The 20,688-nt window shown below is 36.6% G+C and overlaps 1 protein-coding gene across 3 annotated transcripts in view; it reads right to left on the reverse strand.

Moving 5' to 3' along the window:
• Nucleotides 1–332: 332 nt before the first annotated feature.
• Nucleotides 333–20,688, reverse strand: part of ptprea (protein tyrosine phosphatase receptor type Ea) — a 94,399-nt gene continuing 74,043 nt past the window's right edge. For all 3 annotated transcript variants that reach the window (XM_053639000.1, XM_053639001.1, XM_053639002.1), the window contains 12 exons: nt 20,339–20,436; nt 19,119–19,238; nt 17,976–18,139; nt 13,724–13,859; nt 11,513–11,662; nt 11,244–11,337; nt 8,096–8,172; nt 7,471–7,605; nt 6,998–7,126; nt 5,410–5,561; nt 2,502–2,637; nt 333–1,241 (listed from right to left, as the gene is read on the reverse strand). In XM_053639000.1, the coding sequence (XP_053494975.1) occupies nt 1,167–1,241; nt 2,502–2,637; nt 5,410–5,561; nt 6,998–7,126; nt 7,471–7,605; nt 8,096–8,172; nt 11,244–11,337; nt 11,513–11,662; nt 13,724–13,859; nt 17,976–18,139; nt 19,119–19,238; nt 20,339–20,436 (1,466 nt within the window). In that variant the 3' untranslated portion in view covers nt 333–1,166. The remainder of the gene's footprint in view (nt 1,242–2,501; nt 2,638–5,409; nt 5,562–6,997; nt 7,127–7,470; nt 7,606–8,095; nt 8,173–11,243; nt 11,338–11,512; nt 11,663–13,723; nt 13,860–17,975; nt 18,140–19,118; nt 19,239–20,338; nt 20,437–20,688) is intronic.

The following is a 20,688-nucleotide window of genomic DNA, read 5'->3' on the forward strand; positions in this document are numbered from 1 at the left end:
CAGAGCTGCTGTTATAGAAAATGAATCCCAACCTTCTGACCAATCAGTTTTGAGAATTCAACAGAGCTGTGGTATAACTGAAATTCAGTAATAGTTGGGAGTTTATTTGTACTTGTAAACGTACAACAACTAATCTGTGAAATAAAATCAAGGCATTTTTAATGCGAGTTTTATACTCAATCGAAATGGAGAAATGTATCTTTAAGTGTTTTGCAGTGCAAGTGCAGTATTTCCTCTTTTCTTTTAAACTTCTCTAAAACATTCATGTGCTGTGACTGCACTGTTGTAATAGCCTCAGAAGAAGAAGAAAAAAAAATCACACAGTGGAAATCGCATATATCATTCTTTAATAACCCATTTCATTTGTATATCCTTGGCATTGTGCAGTGATCATTAATCAGTGTGCTTTGAAAGCCCATGCAGCTTTTTCAACCTTCAGACAGTTAGGATCCATCAGCCTTACTCCTTACAAAACGATCAGTTGTGTTGAAGAAATGCTGCTGACGCTGCTGCTGCTTTCAGGGTGCGAATGAAAAATGGGCCAGTCTCACCGACTGTGAAATCACTCAGATACAAATTCTGATACAAAATCTGTCTCTCTTTCTTTCTTTTTTTTCCCACAAGATAGACTTCACTGAGTTTTGAAGGTATTTGTTGAAACTTATTCATGGTTGCATTTGTTAGATTTTAAAGAAAAAGAAAAAGAAACATTAAAAAAAAGGACACCACTGATGATGTCAGTCGTCTTAATATGGATGACATCACGTCTAAATAAATAAAAGTTCAAAAATCAACATAAACAGTTTCAAATATGTAAGAATGGACTGTAAGCAATAATACATAAATACATTTACAATACCTACAGCTTTACAAATTTTACACAGGTTAAAAAAAAAAATGAAACTGTTAAGTCATTGAACAAAATCCAAACTGTGTTTAAAACACATTGATGGAATGATACGATGAGGCGTGAAAGACATAGAACATACTTACAGTTACAAACCATTGTATAGCTTTAGTATATGACATTATATTACAGACAGATATGATTTTTAGAGGACAAGTGCATAGCAAAATAGAAGCAAATTTTTTATCCAGTTATGGGTGTAAATTCCTGACCAACTGGCATAAAAAACACTGAACAGAAACATTTAAGGCAAATTTGATCATTTGAAATTGGCATAGTCTGAGAAAATGTCGACAAAGTCCTGTACCACTCTGTAGCAAAAATCATATTGTTCCTACAAAGAAAGAGAGAATAATAATGACCATTATATACTGTATGTCAGAGCTGCTATCCCTGTGATCAGAGCATATACAGTACACAACTACAGAACATTTTGGGGCTGAGTTCACAAAGAATCTTATCTTGCCACTGAGTTTTCCTACTGTAAGTAAATGTTTTGTAGATAAAGTTTCTTCTTAAGACCTGTTCATAACTGCTGAGAGGAATCTATAAAGGAGTTCCATAACTAAGAGGAAGGGCGGGGTTAACCCTGTTGCTATGAATGATGTCACGTTTCATGAATGACATCAACAACGACTGAGTCCGAGATTAGCATTAGGGTTAGTGTCCCAAATCGTAGTATGTTGAAATGGGTATCCCAAAGGTACCCGGATGGTCTACTATTTCTGGCTAATATTACCCACAACTCTTTGTGCGAGGGAGGAGGAGTTTTGTGATGGTTTGCTTTGCCGAATTCAACCTGTGTAACGTCTGTGATACGTATTTTAGAGAGGTGTAAATAAAATGTGGAAAAATAAATCAAGGGAATGGTCAATTCAATTATATAGCATATCAATTATATAAGGAATTATGAAAGAAGAAAAGCTTAAATGTAACGAGAAGTCTGTTTACAACGACAGTGTGCGTAACTAGGCAACAACATTCTCGTTCGTTACATGATGCGTTAGTATGTCCCAGTACTTGCATACTCTTTTGCTACACACTCAAATGTGTGTACTTTTTCTTCACAAAAAGAGTAAATACTTTTAGTGCATAGTATAAGTACTGGAATTGGGACGCAGCAAACGTGTTTCTGATCTCATACACAACCACAAAATGTCAGCTTAGCCTATACGTGTATTTTAGTGACAGAAAGTAGTATTTTATTTCATGTGTAATTAATGTAACAATTTACTGAGTATACACAATTCTGTCGTGTGACTATGACTTTGCAATTTGTAAATCTCTAAAAGATTTTTGATGTGAGCATTTACATTTTTCATACAGTATCAGAGGCACATTTATTTATTTATTTATTTATTTATTTATTTATTTTTAATTGTGATTGGACATTTCGGAGTTTATTGTGATTTGCTGTTAGTGACTTCGAGGGTCTACCCCTAGGTTTTCACAGGTTTTATCTCTAAAATGCTTTGTGAATTACTGTTATACTAGGGTGGGGTGGGGTGGGGAAGTTGTGGGGGGGGGGGGTGCGGGGGGGGTTTGACTGTCGCCTAAAGGGTGATTCTTAGTACATACAAGGTTTAGTACATACCACAGTCTGCACCATGTGTGGCCGCTGCATTCGCAAACTCTTCACAGTCTGAAAGACGTCCAGCAGGCCCTCTGCCTTCACACGCTCCAGAATATTACTGAGGGCAATAAACGTACCGGTCCGACCCGCTCCAGCACTACACACACACACACACACACACACATACACACAAATATAAACTTACAATTAATGCATACAGAAATATAAACACATCCATCTTACATAAACCATTGATCATTTGACAACTGAAATTTGACTTGATACGCCCCCTACTCAGAAACTCTGGAAGGTTTCCTCAACCCCGAGTTCAGAAAGTGATGTCAACTCAACATGGCTGCTCACTGGCTCACTGCACAGTAAACAACGTAGCACTTATTTACTTTACATAAGTTATGCTGAACTAGTATTTGCTTTAGAGCAATCGACATACAGACATTTCAGCTTGTTAAATCTATAACTCAGACTATACAGATTGCTGTTTTTAGGAGGTAAATATACATCACTCATCACGGTTGCTAACAGAAATATGAACATGGAGGTGTCCGTGTTTTTTTCCCCTCACTTTGCAGCTCAAACACACACATTTTGAAAATGATGAGTTCCAAACTCCCACGTCTGAAGTAAGTCAAATGCAGCATTAATCAATAAAGATAAGCATGTTCATTTTAAAATGCAGTAACATCAATCAGTGCAATAGGTAACACCAAACTGCAACACCAAATATATGATGTAAAAAATAAAATAAAATAAAATTTTAAAAAAGCATAGATTTATCTTTGGGGAATAATTTTAAGAATGTGAGGTATGTTTATATCTAAGTTTAAAGAAATCAGATATATTTTGCATGTATGGCAATACATTAAAGGCATTTTTTCATTCATCTGCTGCCATGTTTACATCCAAATACTGTTGTCCTCCCTAGCCTTGTTCTTTGTCCTGTGCATTTTTATTGTATATCTCTACACTTATTTTACAGTGTCGTGCATGTGCACGTTATCTAGTCCTGTGTAATATGCATCTGTATTATTAGGTGCTGCATCATTGTACTGAAGAAACAACATATTTTTCCAATGTAAACAAGTTGAGAATAAAATATGTCAATGTCTAACTTGGTGACCTAGATCTGAATTACTCCTGTTACAAGAGCTTTACTGAAGAAAAATTTGGCATGTTGAAAAGGCATGATCGGTATGCAGGTAATTTGAATAAGCTGCCCAGAAATTCAAGTTAAGCACCCACTAAGCACGTGCATGAACACGGATAATGTTTCTGTATTCTGTAAACATGGCCGACTTAAGTCACCGACTCTAAATATTGCCGTAGCCTTATTTTCTGGATATTTCCAGTAGGATAATGTGCCATATTACAAATTACAAAACACACACCTGTCATGCTGATTTCATAAATACGAGTGGGGACCCAAAAATTCCTGGAATTTGAACGTGGCACGCGCACTTGATGTAGTTGCAGATTTTGCCACTGTGTAGTATATGCTTATAGTGGGTATATGCTTTAAGGGGCAGTGGTGGCTTGGTGGTTAAGGCTCTGATTTACTGATCGGAAGGTCGGGGGTTCAAGCCGCAGCACTGCCCATCTGCCATTGTCAGCTTGCCCTCAACCCTCTCTGCTCCAGGGGTGCTGTATCATGGCTGACCCAGTGCTCTAACCCCAACCTCCTAATGTGCGAAGGAAAGAATTTTACTGTGCTGTAATGCTCACTGCACAGTAAACAACGTAGCACTTATTTACTTTACATAAGTTATGCTGAACTAGTATTTGCTTTAGAGCAATCGACATACAGACATTTCAGCTTGTTAAATCTATAACTCAGACTATACAGATTGCTGTTTTTAGGAGGTAAATATACATCACTCATCACGGTTGCTAACAGAAATATGAACATGGAGGTGTCCGTGTTTTTTTCCCCTCACTTTGCAGCTCAAACACACACATTTTGAAAATGATGAGTTCCAAACTCCCACGTCTGAAGTAAGTCAAATGCAGCATTAATCAATAAAGATAAGTGGCACGCGCACTTGATGTAGTTGCAGATTTTGCCACTGTGTAGTATATGCTTATAGTGGGTATATGCTTTAAGGGGCAGTGGTGGCTTGGTGGTTAAGGCTCTGATTTACTGATCGGAAGGTCGGGGGTTCAAGCCGCAGCACTGCCCATCTGCCATTGTCAGCTTGCCCTCAACCCTCTCTGCTCCAGGGGTGCTGTATCATGGCTGACCCAGTGCTCTAACCCCAACCTCCTAATGTGCGAAGGAAAGAATTTTACTGTGCTGTAATGCATCTATGACCAATAAAGACTCATTATCATTATTATCATAGTCTGGTAAGTCGGTCTCCCAAGTGGCGAAAAAAACGTCTGGAGAAATGGTGCACCTGTAACTGGATCTTGCACAACGACAATGCACCTGCACACACTGAGTTTTTAACCAGAAACAATGTAGTTATCACTTCACATCCCCTGTATTCGCCAGATCTCGCTCCTTGCGACTTTTTGTTCCCGAAATTAAAAATGAGACTGAAGGGGAAAAGATTTACCACCGTGGAGGAAATCCAGAAAGAAAAAACATGAGGCTGTAGACATGAGGACAAAAGATGACTACAGGAAATGTTTCCAGGAATGGGAGAAACAATGGGACAAGTATATCACATCACAAGCAAAAAGTACTTTAAAGGATATTAAAGGAGAAATGCTGTAAGTTTTATAACACTAGTTTTTTGTTTGTTTGTTTTTTACAATTCTGGGAATTTTTGGATCCGCCCTCGTATGACTCAGTCGACAGTCACCAAATCTGTGACAGAAAGTTTCTGGTAGACAAAAAGAGGTTGTTACACAGTACTAGATAAAGTGGCCATTAACGGAAGTGTGTATGTGTGTGTTGTCTGTGTGTTACCTGCAGTGTACGACGATGGGGTGGTTGCCTGATTGCTGTTGCTGTTTCTGCACCGCAGCAATGATGTCGATCATTCCCTTCCCCTCCGCCGGAATTCCAATCTCCGGCCAGCCGTGAAAGTGGAAGTGACGGACAAATCGTGTCTCCTTCTCCTGCTCAACACAAAATAACTCACGTTAGAGCTGAGATTAACTAAACATCATGGAAAAAGTAAGTACACCCTTACATTTCACTCCATTGTCAAATCCATATCATTTGAATCAGGTGTTCAAGATTGGGTGCCAGTGATCAGAACCTGCTTAGGGAGTACAGGTGGAACCTGTGTTATTTATACCTCTCTCATATCTAGTGTCTGGTGTTCCCTTTGTTATTGAGGTGTGTGGTTTCCTCATGCCAAGATCTAAAGAATTCTGTAAAGCTTTCAGGAAAAAGGTTGTGGATGCCTATGAGTCCGGCAAGAGATTAATATGCATCCTCAACCCAGCAATCCCAGCCCAAGAGCAGATGGTCTGATGCATAAAGTCTCCAAGAACCCCAAAATTTAATCACAGGATCTGCTAGTACGTCTTGCAGCTGTTGGTGTCAAAGTGCATGCATCTACAATCAAAAAGAGATTGCACAAATTTTACCTGCCTAGAAGGCGTGCCAGGAAAAAGCCTTTGCAAAAAAGACCAGGCCTTTTGGAATAATGTGCTCTGGACAGACGAATCAAAGATAGAGTTGTTTGGCCACAGTTACAGTAGACATGTTTGGCGCAGACCAAAGACAGTTTTTCAGGAGAAGCACCTCATACCAACTATGAAGCACGGTGGTGGAAATGTTATAGTTTGGGGTTGCTTCGCTGCCTCTGGGACCGGACAGCTTACATTTATTGATTCAACTATGTATTCTGCATCCTATCAAAGAGTGCATGAAGATAATGTAAGGCCATCGGTCCAAAAGTTAAAGTTGAACAGAAAGTGGACCTTTCAACAAGATAATGATCCTAGGCACACTAGCAAATCCATCAAGGAATGGTTCAAAAAGAAGAAATGGAGGGTTATGGACTGGCCTAGTCAAAGTCCGGATTTTAATCCCATTGAAATGTTGTGGGGAGATTTTAAATGGGCCATACATGAGAAAACCCTCAAACATTTTGCAACTGAAATAATATTGTATGGACGAGTGGTCAAAAATTCCAGCAAGCCGATATCAGAGACTGGTGGACAATTATACAAAATGCCTACAAGAAGTTATTTCTGCTAAATGGGGCAATACTAGCTTCTGAGTCCAAGTGTGTACTTACTTTTTCCACAGACAAATATCACATCTATTGATATTTCTGCTGAATAAATGATTGAAAAAGCTAATTTTCCTTGTGGTTTTGTTCACGTATATCAACTTCATTAATAGGCACTGTTTCAAAGATGATCAAATGTTTGCTTGTCCAAATATGTCAAAAGAGCCAACAATTTCCATGGGGTGTAGTTATATTTTCACATGACTGTATATAATGCATACATTTGCATTGAATTAACTGTATTGATATACAACCTTCAGATTTCTTTCACACACACACACAGACATGCACATGTGCACAAACACTCACCGGGCCATGTGTGAGTACCAGGTCTCTGAGGCTAAACGTGTCATCACACTGAGTATCAGCTTTGATTTCCACTGTGTAGTCCCCATATTTCACAGAGTCTTCTGTGGGCCAGTACTGACAACATTTATCCTGCAAAACACACACACACACACACACACACACACACACTTTAATGTTTAATATTACATTGTTAGAACAAAATACATTTTTATTTAAGAAATATCTGACCTCCTTTTTTGACCTTGTGGGGACATCTGCATGGTCCCCAAAAGGAAAACTAAAAACTACTAATTTTATTTAAAAAGAAACTAAAACTTTCAAAAGGTTTCATTTTGGTTACCCAGGTTAACGTTAGAGTTAAGTTTAGGTCTCACATTGTATTCATTCCTTTATGTCAGTGGTAGGTCTTCACAAACAAGGATAGAAAGAAAGTGTTTATTTTTCTGTGTGTGTGTGTGTGTGTGTGTGTGTACCTGTTCTCTCTCTTGGAGTTCTGTCAGCATGACTATGGAGTGGCACTTCCATTCCCAGACCATCCTCCAGAAATCTTCCACCGTGTGGAGTAAAGGACCTTGCGTCGCTATGAAGTAGTCTTTTTGCCTGTAGCCCTGTTACATCCAAACAAAACCATTATACACACATACACACACAGGCAAAATCAGTACTCAGTAAATATACTGTAAATATAAAGTAAGAAAGCTTGTTTCTGTGACGCATCACAAAATTGATCTTGCAATTATGGAATCTTTTACCTTACAATTATGAGATAATATCATGCATTCGCGACTTTTCATCTCAAAGTTATGAATTCATGTGACTTTGTGCTTCTTATCTCAAAAATGGAAACAATACATATTAAATACATGTTACAGGGGAACTAAAGTTACAGAATGCTAAATTCCCCATCAAAATTTCTAGCATCAAAAAAGCAAGAAGTCACAATAAAATATGCATTTATGTTTGGTGCATATTTATAAGTATATTTGATTCATTCATACATTCATTCATTGACTCATTGATTAAAATCCTTTTTCGTCTGCATTAAACTGATTTCACAACACAACCACCTGCAGAAAACCCCAATAAAAAAGCACTCACATCGATAAAAGATGCATTAATGTAGTCAGTGAATTCCTGCCCTCTCCTCATGGATAGGATCACTCTGTTGAAATCATCTGCAATAAAGATGGAATAAATAAAGTGTTAACACTAATCCAGTTCTAATTATTAGCAACACTGATCTAATGTGAACGACTGCTATTAGCAACACTTTTCTAGTCATTAGTAACACTATTCTAGTTATTAGCAACACTCTTCTAGTTCGTTATTATCAACACTGTTCAGTTCCAGTTATTAGCAACAATGTTCAGTTCCATTTATTAGCAACACTGTTCAGTTCCAGTTATTAGCAACACTGTTCCAGTTCCAGTTATTAGCAACACTGTTCCAGTTCCAGTTATAAGCAACACTGTCCCAGTTCCATTTATTATCAACACTCTTCCAGTTCCAGTTATAAGCAACACTGTTCAGTTCCAGTTATTAGCAAAAATGTTCAGTTCCAGTTATTAGCAACACTGTTCAGTTCCAGTTATTAGCAACACTGTTCCAGTTCCAGTTATTAGCAACACTGTTCCAGTTCCAGTTATTAGCAACACTGTTCAGTTCCAGTTATTAGCAAAAATGTTCAGTTCCAGTTATTAGCAACACTGTTCAGTTCCATTTATTAGCAACACTGTTCAGTTCCAGTTATTAGCACAAATGTTCAGTTCCAGTTATTAGCAACACTGTTCAGTTCCAGTTAATAGCAACACTGTTCAGTTCCAGTTATTAGCAACACTGTTCAGTTCCAGTTATTAGCAACACTGTTCCAGTTCCATTTATTAGCAACACTGTTCAGTTCCAGTTATTAGCAACACTGTTCAGTTCCAGTTATTAGCAACACTGTTCCAGTTCCATTTATTAGCAACACTGTTCAGTTCCAGTTATTAGCAAAAATGTTCAGTTCCAGTTATTAGCAACACTGTTCAGTTCCAGTTATTAGCAACACTGTTCAGTTTCAGTTATTAGCAACACTGTTCCAGTTCCAGTTATTACACTGCAAAAAAGGAATTCCAAGAAAGTAAAAAAGCCTTGTTTCTAGGAAATGAGTCTTATTTTTTGTGTAAAAAGAAAAATAATCTTGTCCAGCATGTTCTGCATTAGAAAAATAATCTAATTTTAAGAAAATACATCTAAGTTTGTCTTATGTTCTTCCAGCTAACCAGTAACAAGCTACAACAATGGTTCGCTTAATATTCCAGCGGATTAGCAAGATTTCCTTGTCTTCCTTATTTTAGGATTAAGACCACTTAAATTTTTCAATGAAGCAGCTATATATCATGGTTATGCTGAAATCCACTCTGAACTACATTACCCATCAGCCCCTGCGCATCACATGACCAAGTCACATGGCCCACTGATCACTCACAATAAGCACCCCTATATACAGCCTGTTCTAGTTTTTCAGCTCCTAATTGTCAAGCGTTTGTTGTTGTGGTGTTCATGTGTTGTCATGTGTGCCACAGCTACTCTCATAGTCTGCATGTTTTTGCCTTGGGTCCATTGTTATGTTTATGCTTCTTGTTTTTATTGTTTGTTTTGAACTTTATTCAAAATCTGCCCTCGCATCTGCTTCCTTCTACAATTCCTGAAACTACTGTATATTGCTGAGTTTTTCCCTGTTTCAATATAAATGCTAAAAATAACAATGCAATAAATAACAATAAATAAGTCACTTATTTATTATGCTGTTTGAAGAAATTGTCTCATTGTAAGTTTTTTCTTGTTAATTATTAAGCTTAAATTTAGGGATAAATTCCTAAAGTCAGCTCAATCAAGAGACCAAAATACTAATTTTAAGTAAGTCTATCTTTAAAAACTGAGTTTCCACTGATTGTAATAAGAACAATTTGCTTCAATTTTGGCATTTTTCTATAGATTTAAGGCCCATTACAGTCTTTCAGTGGTTAGACTTTTATGCTAGTTTTAAGAATTCTAGCTAAGCAAAATTTGCTTACCTCATTGGCAGATTTCTTTGATTATATTTAAGAATATGTTCAATTCGTTCTAGCGGGGCTGTTTTTGTAGTGTAGCATCACTGTTCTTAATTATCTTTATTTATTTATTTAATATCATACATATTATTCTGCCACTGAATAATAATAGGCTGTGTAATAATACGTGTAAGTTGGCAGACGTTTAAGTTGAATTGACTTAGCATGAGGTTCTTACTGCTGGTGAACATTAGTGTGGCAGGAAGGATATTAATGGGTGAGGAAAAGAAGTGTGATTTCAGATTCACTTCCCTGTAAACAAAAGAGACATGTTGCTCTTGGATACCAGCAAGCATTAGGTAACAGAATTTGTGTCATGGTGATTTTCAGTTTAGCAATACAAACAAGAATATTTTTATAGTAAATATTAATACCCCGAATTATGGTTGTAAAGTGGGCAGGGCTCGTGTCATTTCCTGACAAAAATTTGAAAAAAAAAACCCTTGAGTGTCATGTATACAATAGCCTCCAGAATTAATGGCACCCTTCATGAAGATAAAATTAATAAAACATGCAATGTGCAATTGTTTTATATATATATATATATATATATATATATATGTGTGTGTGTGTGTGTGTGTGTGTGTGTGTGTGTATATATATATATATATATATATATATATATATATATATATATATATATATATATATATATAATTTTATTTTTTTTATTCAATTTCAACTATATTTTTAATACATTTTGTTAGGACATAAATTATTGTTTTGGGAGAAAATTAGTTAACTAGCTAACGTTTATTTTTATAGAATCATTTTTGATGAAAGGTGCCAATAATTCTGGAGGGCACTGTATGTATATATGTATATATAGGACATTTGCGCAAAAAGTGTAGACAAATTTGTTAAATCAAAACTGGGAAAACAGTAAAATGGGAATCTAACAGTATATTTTGGATTAAACTAAAAATAAAAACTAAAATAAATTAAGTTAATGTCCGATACCACGTGAGACCATACTGTGACCACGTCAAGTTGCTCTGCACCTCTTCTCACGTCGAGCTCTTAGTGTCTTGTTGCTCTGATTACAGAATATTGGAATTATTTTGTGAATTTCCTTTCAGTTTCTATATCTTAAACGCTACATTTTGCCGGTCTGTTCAGATCTGGTAAGAACCCTTTACAGCCCAAATCCTTACATGGAATAATCTGGAGCACTCGGTTCTTCTTCATATTCGCCGGTAGATTGCCCGTTCTCATGTTTTCCTTCATAATGCGCATATTGGTCAGCTTCTGCAAACATGAAGAAGTAAAGCATATATCTGTGAAACTGATAAATATAGACACATCATAAAATGCTTTGATGGACAATTTTCAAACCCACACTTGATTCTGTTTTAGTCATTGTGTCATTGTGTTTCGGCTGTTGGTTTCAGTTCCTCTTCCAGCACAGAGGTATTGTACTTACCTTAAACTCTTCATCGAGCCCCAGGCGATCTTGTGGTGCACAGGTGTTGTGCAGTTTCTGCAGATGTCCCTCTAAAGAGGACACGTCCAACTCAGTGTCCCCATACAGGAAGTACTCCAACAGGGCCTGGTAGATGAACGAGTACTGCATCTGCACATACCCACACACACCACATAGTTTGAGGAACCGGGTGGGGAAAATCCCTACAAGATGCATGCATGTATAATTAGAATTGCCAATAGAGATTTTCCAAGGCACCATCTTTTTTTTTTTATAGCATTCAATTGAATATTTGATTTCGGATGTCCTGTTTCGGATGTCCTGCCTCTGGATGGAGCTCTAATCTACTCCAATTCCAGACTGCTGGGACTACGGCTGCTTCTATGGCCATACAGAATTCATATAAGTCAATAATGAACTTTTTCACATTATCTGTTGTTACCCAGATGAGGATGTGTTCCCTTCTGAGTCTGGTACCTCTCAGGGTTTCTTCCTCTTAAAACATCTTAGGGAGTTTTTCCTTGCCACTGTTGCCACTCAGTGGCTTGCTCATTTGGGATAAATTCGCACCTTTAATATCTGTATAACGTGTTGATATTTCTGTAAAGCTGCTTTGAGACAATGTCTATTGTAAAAAGCGCTATACAAATAAAATTGAATTGAATTGAATTGAATATTACAGAATATTTTATCATGAAGGATAACAGATGCTGGATGATGGATAATATTTTTTTCTTATGAAAGACAGTGACTAATATTCATCTAGGACTCCCATATAATTTACTGCGTTGTCACATATCATACAGTATTGTTTCTTATTCATGCATTTAACAGAAAACATACAGGTACAACTTTATTGCATATAATACAACAGATGTAATGTACATAGAGCTTCTAACTATAGCTGATGTGTAAGCCCAGTCCCAGGTTTACGGTTATGACAGGAATTGATCAACTATGAAGCATCATACACAAAATACATAAAAAATGTGTGTACTATTAAAGTAAAATAAATTATTTATGCAATCATAGGTAACACTTATACAGTATGTGTGTATATGAGTGTACATATTTATGTAAAATGCAGCAACGAGGATATTAACTAGAAAATTAGATGATGTTAGACCAGTTTTAGCATCACTGGCTGCCTACTTCCTTTAGAATGACTATCAAATATTATTATTCTTTTTTCAGTCTCTTAATTGTAAAGGACCTTCATACTATCTTCCAAACCCTTAAGATCATCAAGTTCTGGACATTTCATGCAAAACATACAAAAGAGATCATCACCCTTTTGTTTTTAGACACCAAAAATCTGGAAGACATTACCATTACACATTTGTCAGGCTCTATCTATATATCTCTGAGTTAAAAAAGAAATAAATAAATAAATAATCCATTCACGTGAAAAACAAACATACATTTTTTTTTTCACATAAGCATTAATCTAACTTGTATTGCCTTAACATATTACTTTTAATTATAGTATTTTCCTTCTATATTTACATACATTTTATATAGTTTTAGACATTATGTTGTAATTATTTTATCCATCTGTCACTGCTATTATTTCATTATTTTTATTTGCATATTTTACTATTTTATTTATTTTTTCCCCTTTATTTTACACCTTAAACACTTTAATGTGCTATATAAATACTGTACAGTTCATTATTATTATTATTATTATTATTATTATTATTATTATTATTATTATACTTCATTATGTTCTTTAAATATCTAATGTGTGTCATTGTTCTCAAATTTGTTTTTGTTTAAGCCAGTATTTCACATTCATATTATCAACTTTGACTAGAATGCACCATGACTATAATTTACATTGTTCGAATTTTACTCAAAAATAAAATTGCTGTTTTTGTTTTCCACCCAGTTGTGGCTTTTGTTTCCAGCCAAGTACTTCATTATTTCTTCTTCTTTTTTTTTTAATAGTCTGGTAGTTATTGTCACTCAACTTGGCCAAGAGCCAAGTTGTATCTTGTACCTGTGTTAAACTGACAAAGCAGTGTGTACACACAGAGGTGTGAATAGACAATGACCTTGTTACTGGCAAGATTCTGGTAGTTCTGACCAGCTAAGTGTACAGTACACACGAGCGGAGTCTCGGAAGCTGAAACTAACACCTCTAGTTTAGTTAGTAGGCCATTTCGTACAGCCAAATGGGAGAACACGAGTAAAAGATGGCACACTCACATCTGTCTGTACAAGTTGTGATCGCTGGTCTCGGATTCTGGACACAAACCCAAATACGTCAATCTTTTGTTCTTCGTGCATCATGTCAATCATTGCATCGATCACGATGAAGGTACCTGTCCTTCCAACCCCAGCACTGAGAGAAAGCACACACACACACACACACACACACACACACACACACACGAAAACAAACACACAAGCAGATTTATGGGCTGTATGGGTTTTATAATTAATAAATGCACAAAATCACACTTCCTGTCTCCTGCAGTGCGGTTATGAATTCCCCTCTTAGCTCACTGTCACAGTGCTGCTCTCATGTTTTGTTTGGAGTTGATTCCTTGTGCATTTGTTTTGGTCCTGTCACCACCCCTGTCCTGTTATTAGTTTGTTACCTAATGTGTGCACCTGTTCTGAGTTCGTCTTCATGTTCTATGTCTCATAGCAAATGTGCATGCCCATGCCTTACTTTCGCTTGTTCCCTGTTTTTTTAGTTTCTAGTCGTGCTTCTAGGTTTTGAATGCGTGTGTTCTTGTTTAAGATTATGGACTGTTCTAATGTGTTGCTTTTTTTGCTGCCTGTTCATTGAGACCTGTTGCAAAGCTGTTTCAGTAGCTACCCAGATATGTTTGCGTTTAGTTTGAGCAAACTCTGGTTTTTCAGTCTCAACAAAGTAGTTTAGTTTTTAGCAGTTGCCATGGTAACTTGCTACTCAGCAGGTTTTATTCTGGGCAAGAAATCACAAACCCAAACTGGACCAATCAGCTGTGAGCAAAGTAATATAAATCTGATGTATCAAAGTTAATCCTTTAGTGTTTGTAGCGATGGCTTCACCATTTGCAGAGAATTCTGTGGGGCTCGGAGAGTAAATCTTAAGAAGCACACTTTGAAGGAAAAAACATTTAGGGACAAACACAATCCCCTGGCTTTTCCCGATGACCATCTGATATTGATTTTCGCCAGATTGCCGGCTTCTTGAGCCTCAAATTATAAAATCTAACACGCCAAAGCCACGCTCTTACTGTACCGCAAATTGTATGTATTGCTTTGCGGTTCTTTGCGAGTGGTACATATTTGCATGTAGTGTTATTATTCCTGTTCTAATATATTTTCACAAATTGATATTAATTTGATTTATATTTAATTAAAACATTTTACATTGTTCTGCCAGCAATTTTCCCGAGCTTTGGCAGCTGCAACGGTGTTGCTTTTTACTTGCTCTTCAGGCGAAAAGGATTTACACCTGTTTTTTATCCATGTTTAACGCTAGTGGCTGTTTGCTGCAAACATCTGACTTTTATGTACATGCACACGCTGAGTAAACACTGATTCAGAGTTAAAACATGGGTTAACTGAGAAAGTTGATAACCAGTATCATGAAACCTGTTAACCTTAATTAACCCAGTTGGATTTGTTTGGTTTTGTCAACTCAGTACTTACTCTGCAACTCTGAGTTTGTTCAACTCGCTTCGTGCAAAAGGCCTCTGGCCACTGGATTGCCCCAAATAAACCGATTTTACACACTTGTGTCCTTCACACACGTTACAAGTGTTTTTAGCAGTCAGATTTTGAATCAGATCTATCTGGATGTGATCCCGATACTCATCATTTCAATTATCATTAGCAATAATTTATTTTAGATCAAGTTATTTCCTGTAACATGGTGGACACTGTGGTAATAGAATTGCTTAGAGTAGCAGATAAAAAAAAAATGTATATTCATTGTACTGACTTGATCAGATATTTTATTCTAAAAATGAATGACATATAATACCAAGGTCAGGTTTCTTTTTTTTTTTTTTTTGTTTTTTTTTTTTTTGAAGTATGCATTATTGATATTTGTAATTTTCCAATCCAACAGTATACTGTATATAGTTTTTACACTGGTTAGTTGTTGATGTGTATTTTACTCATAAATATTGCCAAACATAAAAACAATCAATACTAGCAAAATGCATATAAGGGAAATAAGGGAATTGAACTTGTCCTTGAAACACCCTTTGAGATGTAATGCAATTTCCTGATAATCCGGTTAGTTAAGCAATGATACTTGGCAACATGTTTCTCATAACCGTTGATTCAACTCACAGTTTATTTAACAGACTCAAATAAAATGTTTAGTGGAATTTTTGTGGAAAGTTTCTTTTCCTTTTTTCTAAAATAGGCACGCACAGTGAACGTGTCATCAGTATAAACACACAAAACTATAAATCCTTTATACAAAATGCAACATTCACATCATCATTATAAAACCAGTGTTTGTTATACAGTGCTGTGAAAAGTATTTCACCCCATCCTGACTTCTGTTTTTGTTTATATCTCATACTAAATAGTTTTAGATCTGTGGTTTTCACCTCGCCACTCTTCCATGGATGCCATTTTTGCCCAGTGTCTTTCTGATAGTGGAGTCATGAACAGTGGCCTTTATTGATGCAAGAGAGGCCTGTAGGTCCTTTGATGTTGTCCTTGGCTCTTTTGTGACTTGCTGGATAAGTCTTTGCTGTGCACTTGGAGGAATTTTGGAAGGTCGGCCACTTCTGGGAAGGTTCACTACTGTGCCGAGTTTTTCCATTTGGAGATAACGGCTCTCACTGTGGTTCTTTGGAGTCCCAGAGCCTTTTAAATAGCTTTGTAACCCTTCCCAGACTGATGTATTTCAATCACATTCTTCCTCATTGTTTCTGGCATTTCTTTCAATTCTGGCATAGTGTGTTACTGAGTAAGATCTTTTAACCAACTTCATACTCTTGAAAAAGTTCTATTTAAGTGTTGATTTGATTGAACAGGGATTGCAGTAATCAGGCCTGGTTGTGTCTAGTCCAGCTGAACACCATTATGAATGCAGTTTCATAGATTTGGGGAATTAGTAACTATGGGTGTAAATACATTTTCACACAGGCCCAGTTGGTATTGGATAATGTTTTGGCTTCAATAAATAACATTATCATTTAAAAACTGCATTTTGTGTTTACTCAGGTTGCCTTTTGTTTTATCTTAGATATTCTTGAATTTCTGAAACAATTTAGCATGAGACATACACAAAAACAGAAGAAATCAGCTGGTCTCAAGTTTTGACACCAACCATTAGGAAACAAATTAAATCTACTAAATGGTTGAATGGTGCTATTCATCGGCACAACAAGTGTGCGTGTGTGTGCGTATGTGTGTGTTTGTGTGTGTGCATGCGGGAGTGGGTGTAGGACTGTGGTCTGACTGTGTAGAACAGAGTAAAGATCATAGTGTCAGAGTTAGGACATACATACACTTGTGACACTGAAACATGACAAAACTAGATCAGAGGTTGCCTGATCAAACTTCCAGACATTGACCTACATATTTCTGAGTTTTATTTCCTGAATAGCCCTGAGTTCGCCTAATTCAAATGATATGGTAATCGCTTTGAATAATGCATCATTGTCTGCTAAAATAAATTATACATGCATGACGGATACCTTCCAAATGACACAGGGGGGTCCGCAAGGTCTTCTGTATAATGGTTATGCAAAAATTGGCCTTTTTCCAAGAGATTAACAGAAAGTGTCTACTTTTATAGTGAGTGTTAATGAGGCTGTTTGAGTATAATTCGAGAATAATAATAATAATAATAATAATAATAATAATAAAGTTACAGATTTCAGTAATGCCTAATAGTAACCCCTTCCAATTCCAGGCATCCCTGATTCTTCTGTCAGCATATTCTTCCTATTAGCTATACTGTAGTATTTGTAAAATAATATGATAAACTGAATATTATACCAGGGTGTTATGGAATTAAACACTGTCCCAGAGCAAGACGTATACTGTTAAACGGTAAGTGTGCAAAAAATATTTTCTTTTCAGCTTGAGATTTAGCAATCTGGGCATTAGTGTTAATCATTTTAGCAAATCTTATTTTATTATCTAGTATTAAATACAGTATGTATTTAATACTCTAATGCATTAACTACTGATTAAACAGCACACTACAACATAGGGGTTTTTTATGTTTCATTTCTTCACACACCAGAAGCATATGGAGATGTGACTTCTTCCTGTTACATGAGTTTATCTGTCCTTTTTCTATTTCAGTGGCACGATATAAAAAGAAAGTACAGCTAGTAAAGGATGGCAGTCTGGTGGTTTGTTTTTAATAGGAAGGAACTTAGCAGAAAGAGCAGAAGTTAAATTAGAATTGAGATTAAACCTGCACAGAAGGGGACATGTTTAGCAGCAGGGTTATGGCTCTATGTGTTGTTCGGGTTAGGTTGCGTACCTGCAGTGCACCACAATGGGACCTGCAAATGACGGGTTCACGTGCTTGACTTTCTTGAGGAACTTGAGCATGCCTATAGGCGAGAAGGGCACGCCGAAGTCTGGCCAGCTCGTGAAGTGCAGCTGCGTAACCAGACGAGGGGTTTTAGAGCCATCACTAGCTTGCTGTGGGGAGAGAGAAAGAGATTTATTTTTTTATGAATCCCACAATAATTAATTTTTATACACTAGTAGAATGAACTACAATTATCTCTGAAGAACTGTTTACAATCTTCTCTGTAATTAGATTAAAATGCTCAGTAATTTGTCAGATTGAATAATATAATGATTATCAGGAGAAAGCACTGAGCATGGTTAATCCACAGCGGTGTTCAATTCTCAAATTTCAGTGGTCAGAAAGCTTTGATTCATTTTCTATAACAGCAGCACTGACAGTAGCTTTGGCTGTAATTCAAATCACAGGTTTATAATAACTCTTTTGTTCTAATACATTATCGTTTCTAATCTACAGTAACAACTTACACATATATGTATGTTCCACCTAAATGGGTTAAAAAAAAGCATGTGTAAATCTTGATCTGGTGAAGCTTTAAGACACGTATTTAACATCTTTTAGACGGAGTCTCTGGTGTCTGATAAAGCTGTACCTACTGTATGTTTTCTGATGTGGCAGGCTTTGGTACACAGGGCTTTGTGTTTTATGGTTTCTCACTTACATGATAAGCTGTTTTTTTGTTTGTTTGTTTGTTTGTTTGTTTGTTTTTTTATCTTGTCAACTAAAAGGAAATGCTCTTGGGTGATAAGCAGAACTAACTATGTCTCTACAGAATTAAAAGTACTGTAACTGTCATTTTGTAATAAGCGTTGGCACATTCACGTGGTATCTGAGAAATTAAACCTTTCTGGGGTGTGCTGCTGTAGGAAAATGATCAACTTTGTGTGCTAACACACAACCGTGTCATTTTAACTATTTCCTATTTTCCTATTACTGTACACCCTGTCTTACTTTTTGTTCCTTAATATTTTACATAACATAGCATAATATAACATACAATATCATAATAATATAATGATAGGGCTGCATATAAATGTATTCAATAACACTTTGTTGCTTTTGCCATCACACATTTATACACAGACTTACATATTGCACACAGAATTTGCGTATCGTGTAGTCCACCAGCACGGTGATGTCCTCCACAGCGACTCGCACATTCCCGTACGTCCAGCACCCCTTGTCAGGCCAGTACTGGTAACACTTGTCCTAGATTGAAGAACAAATTGAACAGATCTGTACACAAAACTGCAGATACAGTGGGGGGGGGGGGGGGGGGGGATAAGTAGTGAACGTGTGAACACTTTTCAGTAAATATATTTCCAATGAGGCTATTCACATGAAATTTTCACCAGACATCAGTATTAACTCAAGAAATCCAGAAATATAAAGAATTCACAACATTAATTCCATAAATAAAGTCCATTAAAAAAAAGTTATGTATAATAAAGTGGAGCCATAAAGGAGCCGGGGGTTTTAAGGTGACTTCTCAGCCTCGCTGTTATTTGACAAACTTAATCAGCGCTGCCCGTCAGTGAAAATTAGTCAGCCTGAGCTTGATGGATAATACACACATAATGACACTCCGCTGAATAATTATGATAACACCAGAGAGGAGCTTATTAGCTATTATTTAATTATTGATTCAGCACCCAGACCAAAGCTGATTTAACTCTCCTATCCATGCTTGCTTTATTGATTTGTGTGAGCTAGAGAGAGAGAGAGAGAGAGAGAGAAAGAAAGAGAGCGAAAGAGAGAGAGAGAGAGAGGTATTATGGGGGGGTCTGTAACGTGAGTGCTCAAAAATAAACAATTGTAAACAGCTGAAAAATGTCTACATATCACCATAGTTACTATAAGGAGTAGCAAGCTAATGCAGCTCAACATTTTGTCTCATCCTCCATCTCCTTGCATCAGTTCTCTTCTGCATCAGTTCTCTTGGAGACACTGCAGTTGGATAAGGAAAAACGTCTGGTAGTTTTTTCAAGCCTCAAAGATTGTGAGTTCAAGGCACAGTAGAGATCATAGCGTTTGTTGCAGAACGCCTCGTTCTTCTTTTCACTAAAGATAGTTCTTCTTATTGTTTCTTCTTATGTAATTACGTTTTTGTTTTTTTCTTTTAACGAAACTAATTCAGAAAGGCAAATCAAAAGCAAAATGTACATACAGAACCTAAGGTGCCTAAACTTTTGCACAGTACTGTCTGTCTCTGAATGTTGAAGTGAAGTCTGTAATGGTTATGCATGAGTTGTTCGGGTGGAATCCAGACATGTGAAGACCTGTACGTTGTGTATGAAAATATGAATTACCTCTTTCCTTTCTTTCAGGTTGGTTAGCATGACAATTGTAGCGGATTTCTGCTCCCATATCATTCTCCAAAAATCAGCAACAGTCTCATGTTTTGGTCCTGACACACACACCCACACAAACACACACACACACACACACACACACAAACAACACCAAATCTTGTAACTAAATCGCATTCGCTGAAAACATTGAGAAATCATAAACAGCAGATCTCAGAAATGGTGCCTAATGATTAAATTCCATTATACAAGGGAATCAAGAGAACATGTTGATTAATTTTCTATTACAGCAGCTCTGGCAATAGTTTTATCTGCAATGTTAATAATAATGCAGTGCTTATTCTACATTC

The sequence above is a fragment of the Ictalurus furcatus genome, chromosome 13, assembly GCF_023375685.1.
Source record: "Ictalurus furcatus strain D&B chromosome 13, Billie_1.0, whole genome shotgun sequence".
NCBI classification, from domain to species: domain Eukaryota; kingdom Metazoa; phylum Chordata; class Actinopteri; order Siluriformes; family Ictaluridae; genus Ictalurus; species Ictalurus furcatus.